The sequence below is a fragment of the Ambystoma mexicanum genome, chromosome 6p, assembly GCF_040938575.1.
Source record: "Ambystoma mexicanum isolate Mex_15411 chromosome 6p, UKY_AmexF1_1, whole genome shotgun sequence".
In the NCBI taxonomy this organism is placed as follows: domain Eukaryota; kingdom Metazoa; phylum Chordata; class Amphibia; order Caudata; family Ambystomatidae; genus Ambystoma; species Ambystoma mexicanum.
Window position 1 is genome coordinate 606,000,648 of NC_090935.1, and position 12,509 is coordinate 606,013,156.

General features: G+C 42.7%; 1 protein-coding gene across 2 annotated transcripts in view; it reads right to left on the reverse strand.

Moving 5' to 3' along the window:
- The window catches only part of IQGAP2 (IQ motif containing GTPase activating protein 2), a 1,674,846-nt gene that overhangs the window by 297,262 nt on the left and 1,365,075 nt on the right, over window positions 1-12,509 (reverse strand). For both annotated transcript variants that reach the window (XM_069627448.1, XM_069627449.1), the window contains one exon: window positions 3,149-3,281. In XM_069627448.1, coding sequence (XP_069483549.1) covers window positions 3,149-3,281 — 133 coding nt within the window. The remainder of the gene's footprint in view (window positions 1-3,148; window positions 3,282-12,509) is intronic.

Sequence of the window (12,509 nt, forward strand, 5' to 3'; positions counted from 1 at the left end):
TCTGTTCTGGATAAGTTGCAGAGGGCGGAGAGTGGAGGCCGGCAGATTAAGATAGAGGCTGTTACAGTAGTCCAGCCTTGAGAGAACCAGGGCTCGGGAGACAGTGAGCTTCTGGGGGAAGGAGAGGAAGGGAAGAATACCTCTGAGGAGGTGCAGCTGGTAGTGTGACTTCTTAGAGACGTCAGATATATGAGGAGAGAAGGAGAGTGTGGAGTCGAAGATGACCCCGAGGTTTTTAGCCTTGCAGGTAGGGGCGGGAAGGGGGCCAAGGGAGGCCGGCCAGAGAGCTGCAGGGAAGGAGGGAGTGGGTGTGCCGATGAATAGAATCTCGGTCTTACTGGCGTTAAGGCAGAGGTCATTGGCGGCACACCATTCCTGGATAGCAGACAGACAGTCGGAGATGAGGGAAGGAGAGGAGGAGGCCGAGGGTAGCCTGAAAATGAGCTGGGTATCGTCCGCATAGCACTGGAAGTGAGGGCAGAGAGTGGCGATGCGGTGGGCGAGGAGTGCCAGATACTGGTTGAAAAGCCAGGGAGAGAGGTTGGATCCCTGGGGGACACCACAGGTGGAGAAAAAGATGTCAGAGAGGAAGGAGCCCATTTGGACCTGGGAGGGTCAACCGGAAAGGAAAGAGGTCAGCCATGCCAGAGCCTGACCAGTGATACCCAGGTTATCACGGAGACGGTTGAGCAGGATGGCATGGTTGACAGTGTCAAAGGCAGAGGAGAGATCGAGCAGAATGAGAACACAGGGAGTGTTGGAATCGAGGTTCAGGAGCATGCGCCGAGTGGTGGGAAGCGTGAGTGAGTCGCGACCCAAGTCTGGCATTTCTCAGGGCGATAGAGCAAGGTATGTTTGGTTGAGGTCTAGATGCAAAGTGTTGGATCCATAGGGCTGGGTTGTTGAGATAAAGGTTGGTATGGTCCGCAAGGGATGGCATGGTGATGGAGTGGTATGGAAGTGTGTAGTTGGGGGGGGCAGTGTTGTGGTTGGGTGTGATCCCACCAGTGTGCCGTGTAAGCGAGAGGAGGGTGGGCAGTAATCTAACAAGTAGGATACTGAGAGTGTATTTGGGCGAATCTGTGGCTATTAGGCTGTTGGAGAGGGGCATGTTGGCCTGATACAGACTAGGAGTAGATGTCTATTGGAGCTACAGGGAGGACGTTGGGGTAGATATGCTGTTCTGGGAGATTACACACAGTAGCATGCACATAATATTGATAAGCCCAAATGGACAGTGGCACGGTGGTCTGTAGGCGAACATGAGCACAGGACAATGGCACAGTGGTCTTCTAGGCGACCATAAGGCACAACACAATGTCACAGTGGTCTCTAGGCGACCATGAGGCACAATATAATGTCGCAGTGGTCTCTAGGCGACCCTAAGGCACAAAGGAGTTGTATGGTAGACTCTGGCGACCCAGATTAGAATATTGCAATTAGTCAGAGAGGCAGCTATATAAGCTGAATGGTGTGTGTCTATCGATATTGCGGTCAGTAAACCCGTGAATGAGCACAATAGCAGGAAGTGCCACAAAGTGTAGCGTTTTTGACTGTGTTGCTGTTGTCAGATGGAGGATGAATTATTTCAGGTATTGGCGGTCACGGATATACGTATAGGCAATGCTGTTAAGTAAAGAACTCTGCCAATTAAGTTTCATTTGCCAGGGACTTCATACAGTATGTGTGGGCTGATGTGCCACCTGACCGACAGTGCAGGTGGTATTGGGCGTTTTAGTGCAAAGCGGGAGCAAGGTTTAGAACGGGTGCAGTATGCCTCAGCATGCTACAGGTGCAGGAGTGTAACATGTATATCAACAGGCTTTTCAAATTGGGGGAGTCACAAAGTACTTACGAGGGATGCAGCTCACTGCGGCCCAACGCGGGCAGGCCGCAGTGAGCTAAATAGCACTGGACGGAAGAGACGGAACTGGACAGAGTGGAACTGCTGCCATATATGTTGTCCAGGTGCCTTGTCTCAGGCGCTTCTACAGATAACCACCATATCACACCACTACGCTTACTCTCTACTTTACACCATCATTCAACTAGAATACAGCAATACCCCTGATAATTCGGCCTGGCTGTTCACTTACGAATACAACCCCATAAACACCTCATCACCCCAATAAAACACAGCCAGCAGAGCACATACCAGCCGAGCTGTTCACACAGGCGTTCCCCAGGCCTAATGCAGCCAGAGCCCAGTCTGGGTGTCCACCCACCAGACTGCACACATCCAACTGATATCAAATACCACCACACCTATCACTAGAAAGCAGGTTTCATCCAACAACTACAGCAGCTGCACACATATCCGGTGCACCCATGCACCACACAACACTATCTCTCTCTACTGACTTGAACTACGGATCCCGAGGGCGTTCAACCTACCAGTGCTTTGAGGTCATACTAATGACATATAAGGCGCTATATAAATGCCAAGTAACATAACATAACTGTGCAATGTTGTTAACCTAGCTTTCATCTATTGGATTTTTTTTATTTGCTCTCGTTTTTATATTTATTTCTTATTTCTCTCCCCACAGTGCCGCCCAAAACCCCCGGTGTGGCCCTTCATTCCAACCACCCCCCCCCACCCCATGCTGTCATTTCTCCTCCCTGTGCTTTCATTCCTCATTCCTTCCCTGTACGATGCAATAAACTATTAACACCAAAGCTCTTGGCTTTGCCAATGCTTGTTTTAAGCTTAGGTTTATGGCAATTAATAGGAGTGATGATGGCACTAAATGTAGCAATATATTTTGCCATTACTATTCATTCTCATTTCCCATCTAATTGCATTAACATCACTCCTTTGCCAGCTAGCAAACAGGGACATTAATCCCCATCTATGTATACACTGAACTGGTAAATATCCTGGTTACTGCAAGGCATTATTGCTTCTCAGACTGCCTCTCTGCCACTAGAATGACCAATATCGCACTCTGAAAACCATTTCACCCACATGGCATCCAGCTGTGATGAACACAGACATCAATATCAAAATGCTGCATAAAGCAGGCTTTGGCATAAAAACACTACAATCTTTCAAAAGGATCAGGGTGCCGGTCCTATTTTTATTTTCTAACAAATCATGCCACTGTTTACTAGCCAGGATTACACTGTTTTCCACCTTTACACTTACTGAATGAGTATTGATGATTTCCTCAATGGAGATGTATATGACCGGTTTACTTAGCGTGACCAGGTCGGAAAACTCATCAATATTAAATTTTTCCTCTGGTTCAGGAACCTCGCAGGCATTCTCAAAAAACTTCCTGAAAAAGAAAATGAAAAGACGTTATTCATAATTTCACAGTTTTGCTAAGAGCCGGTACAGTTTATTTTAACTGCTACTCCAATTTGACAAAAAACAACTGACAGCAGCATGAATTACAGAACTCTTAAAAAGCACTGCTAGAACAGGCATAGTGGCGGAACTGGTGCTGCTGCGTCGCAAGTTACTATATCACGTTACTCATTACTTCGCCTAGGACGCATTTCCAATTTGACAGTGAGGTGTTGGCATCAGATATTCACGAACACATGAATATGTTTGGCAATACTTCAAAATAATTTCTATTACCACGCCAAAAAACCCTTCCTAATGCAATGTCATTCCATACGGGGCGTTGTCTTTCTAGCTTAGCATTTGGGATGAGATGAATCCAATGGTGTAAGCCCTGTCAAGCGGCCCTTGTGGAGGCAACAGAACTCAGACAATATGGACCCACGAAACAGAGGCGTTGCTGGGGGGGGGGCTGAGGGGGCTATAGCCCCGGGTCTTTTGGTTGTAGCCCAAGATAGAAGCTCAGGTGCTACAACCAAAATTTAGCTAGCCCCGAGTCCTGCCAGTCCCAACATTAGCCCCACCCCTGATCTTTTCCAGACCTAGCAACACCCCTGCCAGGAGGTAAGGTTCACTGTGTTTATTTACACAAAAGGGTTAACTAACAGAGAACCGAAGAAATTAAAATCGACTCTCTCACACTGGGAGTGATACAGTCTTACAAACCCCAGTGGTGTTGCAAGTTTCCTGGGGTTCCTCAACCCACTTATCAGTCCTAGGTCCATTGACTGTGGGACACCAGAATAGGTTGGCATTCAATGCAAAAAAGTTCCACCTTGGTCGATAAACAAAATGCTTACAATTAGATTCTACAAATATTTTTATTAGGCTAAATCTGACTTGAAAAAGCCATTCGAATTAAAAATGGAGTACTTAAAGAGTATTTAAAAACAAGATTAGGACAAAATAGACAATAAAACAACACGTCTTCCTAGCTATACCAAATTCACTATTTATAATGCATTTTCTTCGTCGATATGGTCTAGCCTTTTAAGGGATTGTTCTAGAAATTTGACCGTTACAAAGTTTATTTTTGGAATTTGACAAGCGTATATTAGACTGCACCATTTCTCCGAGTCTAGGCCGCATAAATCAACAATGTTGTTGTTTAGATACAAGTTTCGAAGATCTCTTAGTTTTGTGCAGAATAGCACTAAGTGGCTGAGTGATTCTTCACTTCTTTTACACAGTCTGCACTTTGTACATATCTTTTCTTTGGTGTATCTTGTTTTGTTTTGTAGAACATTCAATCTGAAGCGTAGTAGCAGATCTCTTTGTTTACAATTTGGGAATTTTCTCAGATAGTCCGGTACAATGGACATCACACCACGATTTGTTTTCAAGAGTGTGTGAGTTTTTGAAAATGCTCTTTTTATTTCAGTGTTTGACCAATCCTCTGCCCAAAGCATTCTTTTTACAGCTATTGGATTTTCTGCCAATGTTTGAATTTTAAGAGTAGACTCTCTTAAAATTCGTTCATTTTCTCTTTTCCAATCTTCTACTACTTTTTCTTCGACAGTGTTATTTTTGCAAAATATTTCGAATTGGGGAGGCGTCAAGTTAATCATTGTTTTTCTGTACAACATCAGCTTATTGTAGCGGATGTGTACGTATAGAGCTGTCAGGCCAAGTTCATGGCGAATTACCGTCATTGGTGTTGCTTTCGGTATCGGTAAGATGTTTTTCCAGAAAAGCCCTTCCAAGGTATTCCAGAACTCCTCTGAGATGTTCATACAAGTCTCTGCTCCATATGTTAGTGTTGGTATTACTTTGAGCCTGTAGAATGTTATAACAGGTCGGAGGGAGAATTTTCCATATCTTTTGTTGATGATGTTTGCTTGTGCTGTTAGATGTTTTGTTTTCATCTTTAGCATCCTTTTCCAGGGCTCTTCATTTTTTATTCCACTTATTGGATGCCCAAGTATCTCATTTCATTGCATGGTTTTATCAGCGTTTTGTTCACTTTCCATTCCTCATTCTTGCTTTTTTTTCCATCTTTTATCACCGAATATCAGTATTTCGGTCTTGTCTGCATTTATTTCTAGGTCATTTTTTTCTATATATTTTTCAACCTGATTTAAGGCTCTTTGTAGACCAATTTGTGTGTGGTCTAATATTATCAGGTCATCAGCATATAGCAGATGGTTGACCTGTCTGCCATTTAGTCTTGGTGGAAAAGTTCTACTGTTTTCCAGGCAGTATTGCATGTCTTCAATATAAAAGCAGAAAAGAATGGCTGCTAGCGGACATCCTTGTTTAAGGCCTTTTCTTGTTTTTATGTCCTTCGATAGGTTGCCGCCTTGATCTAATTTAACTCTTATTGAAGTTTGGCGTACAGTTCCTTGATTGCTTTCAGGAGATCTGTAGGGCAGCCTTTAGAGGCCAGTTTTTCCCAAAGACGTCTTCTGTTCACGCTGTCAAAGGCTTGGCGCAGATCAATGCTGGCTGTGTATAATTTTTGTTTGTTTGTGTAGGCTCCTTTTTTCATCAATCCTAATATCAGGAGATTTAAATTGCACCCTACATTTTCAACAAAGCCCGACTGCCGTTTATCATATGTGTTTGAGTCTTTGATCCATGTTTTCAGTTGTTTTAGCAGAAGAGTAGCAAAGATTTTCCCAACACAATCTAGTAAAGCAATTGGCCGGTAGTTTTTGGGTTCCATCCTATTACCTTTTTTGAAAATTGGAACAACAATGGCCAACTTCCACGATTTTGGTATTTGTCCCCGTTTAACAATTCTCTTGAACAATCTTTCACAAAAGATTGCCCATTTCTCTGGATCTTCTTTTAACACCGCATTTGATAGGCCATCTGGCCCTGGGGCTCTTGAGGAGCTTGCTTTTAGAATTAACAACTTTATATCTTCTTTATTGAATGGAATATTCCAGGGTCCTGCTTCTTCTTCATTAGTGTTATTTTCGGAATCCAATTTTTCTATATCATTGAACAATTTTGTGAAGTGCTCCATCCAAGCAGTTTCTGATATTGGATTCATGAGCGCCGCTGTTGATGATTGTTTTTCGTTTAGCAGGTCCCATAATGTCCTGCTGTTTATGTTATTCATGGCTTTTTGCATGGCTTCTGCATCCTGTTGTAACAATTGTGATTTCTGCCAGTTTATGTATTTTTGCTTTCTTTTTTGGATCAGCTCTTTTGTTCCTTTGTTCTTTTCAGTTTTTAATGCGTATAGATCCTTTCTCAGTTGTTTCTTTTGGTTGTAGGTCTACTGGTCGAATCTAAATGGTCGACAGGACAAATGGTCGACACCAAAAGGTTGACAGGTCAAATGGTCGATTTTTGGTCGATTTATTTTTTCACATGTTTTTTTTGGGGGGGGGGTCGCCCCCAAACCACCTTTTTTTTGCTAAAAAACCCTTTTTTTCTCTAAACGAAAACCTACAAAAATATATATAACTAAAAAATCATTTGTCCTGTCGACCAAATTGTGTCAACCATTTGTCTGTCGACCATTTGACTAGACACCGTTTCTTTTGTGTCATCACTTCTGGATCATATACATGTAGTTTTTTGACTCTTGGTTTTGTGTATTTTCCAGTGCTTGGTCTAAATATCTGTAGAGATGTATCATATTGTACAGACATTTTTTCTTTGGTTTGCCACTTTTCCAGATTTTCCAGTACAGTGTCAAAATCACTTCTATTCTATTTTTGCATCCCATATTGGATTTGTTCTAGTCTCCCAATGGGAGATTACGGCGATAATTGGGTCATGATCGCTGTAAATTGATGGTGATATCCTGAAGCTTTGAATTTTCGCTAACAGTTGTTCACAGACAAACACAGACAAACATATAGTCCAGTATGTTGCATTGTCATTAGTCCAAGTCTTAGCTGGCGGTATGTCTCCCTTCGTGTTTCCATTTAATCTATGCAATCTCCTTGCTTCCATTTCGTCATTCCACGTTTTCCCACGTTTGCATTTTTGGCCATTTTTTTGATTTGTTTCATTTTGTGTTAATTGCTTTTCTTCAAAGCAGTTTGCATTAAGATCACCACAGATGATGATATTTAGATCTTGGTGCGCTTCTCTTTTGTCATCCAAGCATTCCGTTATTTGGTCTATGAAATGTTCGCTTTCATTTTTTAAGCGATTCCAATAAACATTAAGTATTAGCACTGTTTGTGTGGCTTTTGGAGCTTCCAACTGAAATTGTACAACTGTTGCCTGTATGTACGAATTGATATTTGTAGATTCAAGCACCATTTTCCAGACCCGTTTTTAATTAGGGTTAAAAGACCTGCAGATGGTATTCCAAACAAGCCTCCTTTTGCTGGATTGCATAGCGCGGTATATCCTTCCTTGAACGGAGCAAATTTTAGCCATGATTCTTGTATGCATATTATTTCCAGCTCGTTTAAGGAGGAGTTGAAGTCATTAAAAAGATGGCGAAATCCTCTGGTATTCCAACTTCCTATTTTCCATTGGTCAGCTTGGGCTTTTTTGGATGGCTACAGTTTTGGTTTAATAGCAAGAGTACCAGCTAGCCAATTCCAGTACTTCGGATCCTCTTTTGCTATTTGTATTGTATTATTTGAGTCCGCCATTTTTTGGTTTCTTCTTATGGTTATTTTTATTTTGTTTAAGTGTTCTTTTTCGTGCTTTTGAATTTGTTCTTCATTTTCATTTTCCTTCAGTATTCTGTTCATTAGTTCTGAAATCTGCCTTATTGTATCTGTGTTGCCGACGAAGTGACTCTGATCATATTGAGAGTTCTCTCTCTGTTTTGGATTTCCGTTTTCATTTCTCGATTTGTTATATTGCATTTCCTCATCTTTAGAGAGATCTCTGTTGAAATGCTCAGTTTTGTTATTTCTGCGAGCCCCTGGCTCTTCATTTGGGTTTTGGTTATCTACTGGTTCTGTGATGTTAAAGCCCAGTACTCTGATGTTTTCGTGAGCCTCTAGCATGATGGAAGCGAGTATCACCGAATTTGTCACAATTTCAACTAGATCAACACGAGCTTCATCAGGGAAACTTACTGACATAATTTCCTCTGATTTTATAATTTTTAATTGAGGAATGTACTGTAGCAGTTTCATGACTGCTGATCTGTTTAGTATCAGCCCATCTGAATTTCTTACCATTTTCTCAAGTATTACAACCGTATTTTTCAGAGGTTTTGATTTTTGCTTCATCCATTTGTGGTTTTGGCCAGTATTTCTCGAGTTTCCTTGTTTTTCACTCAGTGTTCCTATCTCATTTCTTGTATCTTTTTGTTGGACATTGTTCGAGTTGTTAGATTGCGATTCTTTCTGCAAGGAATTTTCCTTCAGTCCTTTTATTCCGGAATATTTAGCTTTACATTTTTTTAATTTGTCACTTAAGGTTAGGAAGTTTTCTTCATCTGGAACCCTAGGATCAATGTATACTTCTTTGGCTTCATATATATTGAAGTCCATGATCACTCTTTCCTGTGTTTCATTTATTTGCAAATTTTCATCATCATAGACTGAGCAGTCCAAAATTTCTTGTATACTGCCATCATGTGAGCTGGAGTCTTCGGAGGACACGGATACCGTCAGGATCTTACCCGGGTCCAACTGAGTTGGAGTCTCTACAGATTTGCTGCTAAGAGAGGTACTGGGTGTCTCATCTTCCGCTGTGACTTTTAAATTTCGTAAGAAACTCCTTGGCCCACAGATCTTTTTCTTTTCTTTATTATTCGCAATTTTTGTTTTACATGTGCTTTTTAGGCCTTTCTTTTGTATATTGATTACTTTTGTTTCCTCTGTTTTTTTATTTACATTAGGATTGAAATATTGGAAAGGCACTTGTAACTGCTTTATCTGTACTTTCCAACAATTTATCTGAAGTCTCACATAGAATTTTTTGGCCATTTTCATTTTCAATTTGTGTTGATTTAGGAATCGTTTTTGCACTTGATGTCACAGTGGCAGAGACTCTTTGATCTTCACATGCAATGGGCTGTATGGTATCAGGTTCACTCACAGGTCAGACAGATAGGGCAGCTCTTTGTTCTTCACATACAGTTGGCTGCATAGTATCCAATCCTGTTTCCACCCTTTTTATTTGGGGCGCTAAAGTCGTAATGATTTCTCAAATTCCTTCTAGGAAATGATGTTTATCGGATTTTGAATCTTGAAGTAAGTCAATCAATGTTTTTAGGATGACTCCATCCATTTCTTTCTCTCGGCTTCGCTTTTCTTTGATTGCCTCCATGACTGATTCTACATAGATCATTTTACTGTTCATTAGTGCAATCATTGTCGATTGATCTTGTTGATTTTCGTTTAGACTTTCATACAGTTTTAGAAAAGGAGCCATAGTTATTGATACAGCGGATATGATCGTTTACTGTGCCTCTTTCAGCCACCTAGTTTCATTTGTTGCCCTAAAGGGGACACCATTTTTGCGTCTTTGTAGGTAAATTCCTTTGTTTCTGTTGCTCTCATTTGAGCTATACTCTGATGATGATGAAGAGTTATCATCTGATGGCATCGTTTCTTTTGGGCCGTTATTTGTATGTGGTAGAAAGTTTTTAATTTGTTCTTGTAATGCTTTTATTTCTAGGGCACATTGTCTATTTATATCTTCCTCTTCAAAAGACTTTGGCCTTTGACTTTCCAGTTCAGAAGCGACTTTGTTTGTAATTCCAGTTGACAGGGTTGCTTCTTCAACAGGATCTGCGAAATCACCCTGTATGTTTGTGAGAGAGCTCTGCTCAGGTGAATGTATCCGGGGACGTTTAGGAGCCCACGACTCGTTTTGCGCCTCTTCCACACTTTGCTTTGGTGTGCTTTCTTTTCGAATTGTTTCATTTGGAATTTTCCCTGGATTAGTGTTCCTAGAACTGGATTTTTCTGAGGTTAGATTTGTTTTTTGCATGTCTATGATCTCAGCTGTGTTTGTTAATAAGTCATCATCTGTTATTTCCAAAGTGGCATTTCCTTTCAATGCAGTGCTTCTTTCATCTAGCACTATTTTCTTTTTTTTTTTAAACTTTTGTTTATTGGCATAAAGGCTAAGACAGGCAAAGCACAACCTACATAGCAATGAGCTGACAACATAACCACACATTTGGCAGCAAACCGTGGTTAAAATGAACATCTCAAAATAACAACGAGTGATATCGCAGAGAGGCGTCCATAAGCACAAAAAGGAAAAGAAAAACCAATAGGAAAAGTTAGACTTCACATGGCATATCGGGCTGTCCTGGTAGGGGAGTTGGAGTCAATTCCACTTCATCTCTACTATTTAAGTAACTACAAAATTCTGACCAGACATTTTTGGGTCGTGATGTCGAAGGCAGGGATCCAATGTATTCCTCCTCGCACATTTGTGTCCAGGTAAGGGCCTTCAGCCACATCGTGAAAGTGGGAGGATTGCGGCGCTTCCAACATTGCAATATACATCTTTTGGCCACTATAGCACTTACATTCAAAAATTTTGACATTTTCCTTACATTCTCACCTTCCCAAGCACCAAACAATAGGGCAAGTGGCTCCCTATTCACCGGAGAACCAACTATTTCGGAGAGTGCCTCTGTCACGGCCGCCCAGAACATGTTGAGTGCGAGGCAAGACCAGAACATGTGTATGTGATCCGCTTCGCGGGATTTGCATTTAGGGCACACGGGAGTCGGGGTCCTGTAAATGATGCAACTCTGTACGGTGTGTAGTAGAGCCTATTAAGGAGCTTAAATTGTATGCAGCGGAATCTAGCGCTAAGGGAGACCCTTCGTGTGTGTGTGTACACATTGTGCCCCAGAGATCGTCTGTAATTTCTATTCCAAGTTCCCTAGCCCAAGCTTCACGTGATTTGAGAGAGGTATCTGCAGATTTACTCAGCTGCATTTTGTACAGATGGGATATTATACCTTTGGCGCCTCCGGAGTTTGCTATGTATTGTACTTCAGGAGAGTCTGGGGGTTCAATAGGGCATGAGGGCCACATAGTCCGCACTGCAGCTCTAAGCCTATAATACTGCAGCATTTCAAGCGGAGAGTTGGAATGTTCAGGGCACCATGTCTGAGGGGTGATAAAAGCACCATCAGGGAAGAGGTCAGCAAGGGCACGGTAGCCCAGGTTTTCCCAGTGGTGTACGAGATGTTGGTCATGCGTGGGAGGGAGTCCGGGAAACTGCCACTGGGGAAGCCACTTATAGTATGGATGCTGTTCCTGGTCAGAGCCTAGGATGCTCCTCCATGCCCTGAGCGTAGTGGCCACCGGGTCTGCCTGAGCGTCAGTTTGGAATGCGCGGTGAAGTAGCAGGGTCATGATATTAGTCCCCCCTCCCGCCAGTTTCTCAAGTTTTACATGTATGGGCGGATTCTGGAGCGTGTACCAATGGGAGGCGTGCTGGGCCTGTGCTGCATTCCAGTCGAAGGTCTGGGGCTATGAAACCCCCTTTGTCATAGGGCAGCGTCATATGTTGCCACTTTTTTCGGACCGAACCCGGGTGCCAGAGAAATTGTGCACACTCCGAGTGGAGCCTCTTAAAGTATTGTATCCCAGGCCAGATTGGTACGTTAACAAAGACGTACAGGAGCTTGGGGACCACTATCATCTTTATTAGAGAGATTCTGCCCGCCAGGGATAAGGGTAAATTGCGCCATTTGGAGAACCTGGAGATGACAAGTTTTGCCGGGGCCTCGTAATTGTCTGTCAATAGGGAGGACTTGGCTAGTGATATCTGCACTCCGAGATACTTAACCCCACCCGGGGACCAACGTAGAGGGTACTCACAAGACGGTTGTTGAGTTGCCACAGTAAGAGGGAAAATTTCGGATTTAGAGTAGTTGATTGTGAAGCCTGAGAACGTACCTATTTTGGTAATATCCCGGATGATCGGGTCCAGATTCGTGGAGGGGTTTCTGACATATAGGAGCACATCATCTGCGTATAGAGAGATGATCTCTGGTGCATCCCGTAGTCGAATGCCTTTATTGCTGTGGCGTCCTCTAACGTGGTCAGCCATAGGTTCGATAGCGAACGCAAAAAGGAGGGGAGAGAATGGGCATCCCTGAAGAGTGCCCCTGTGTAGTGTGAAGGGAGAGGAGGGAACCGAGTTAACAAGAACCCTAGCTCGTGGGTCCGTGTATAAAGGTTTTATGTAAGAGGTCATATTTGGACCCACCCCCATTTTCTCCAGCACGGCCCACAGATATTGCCAT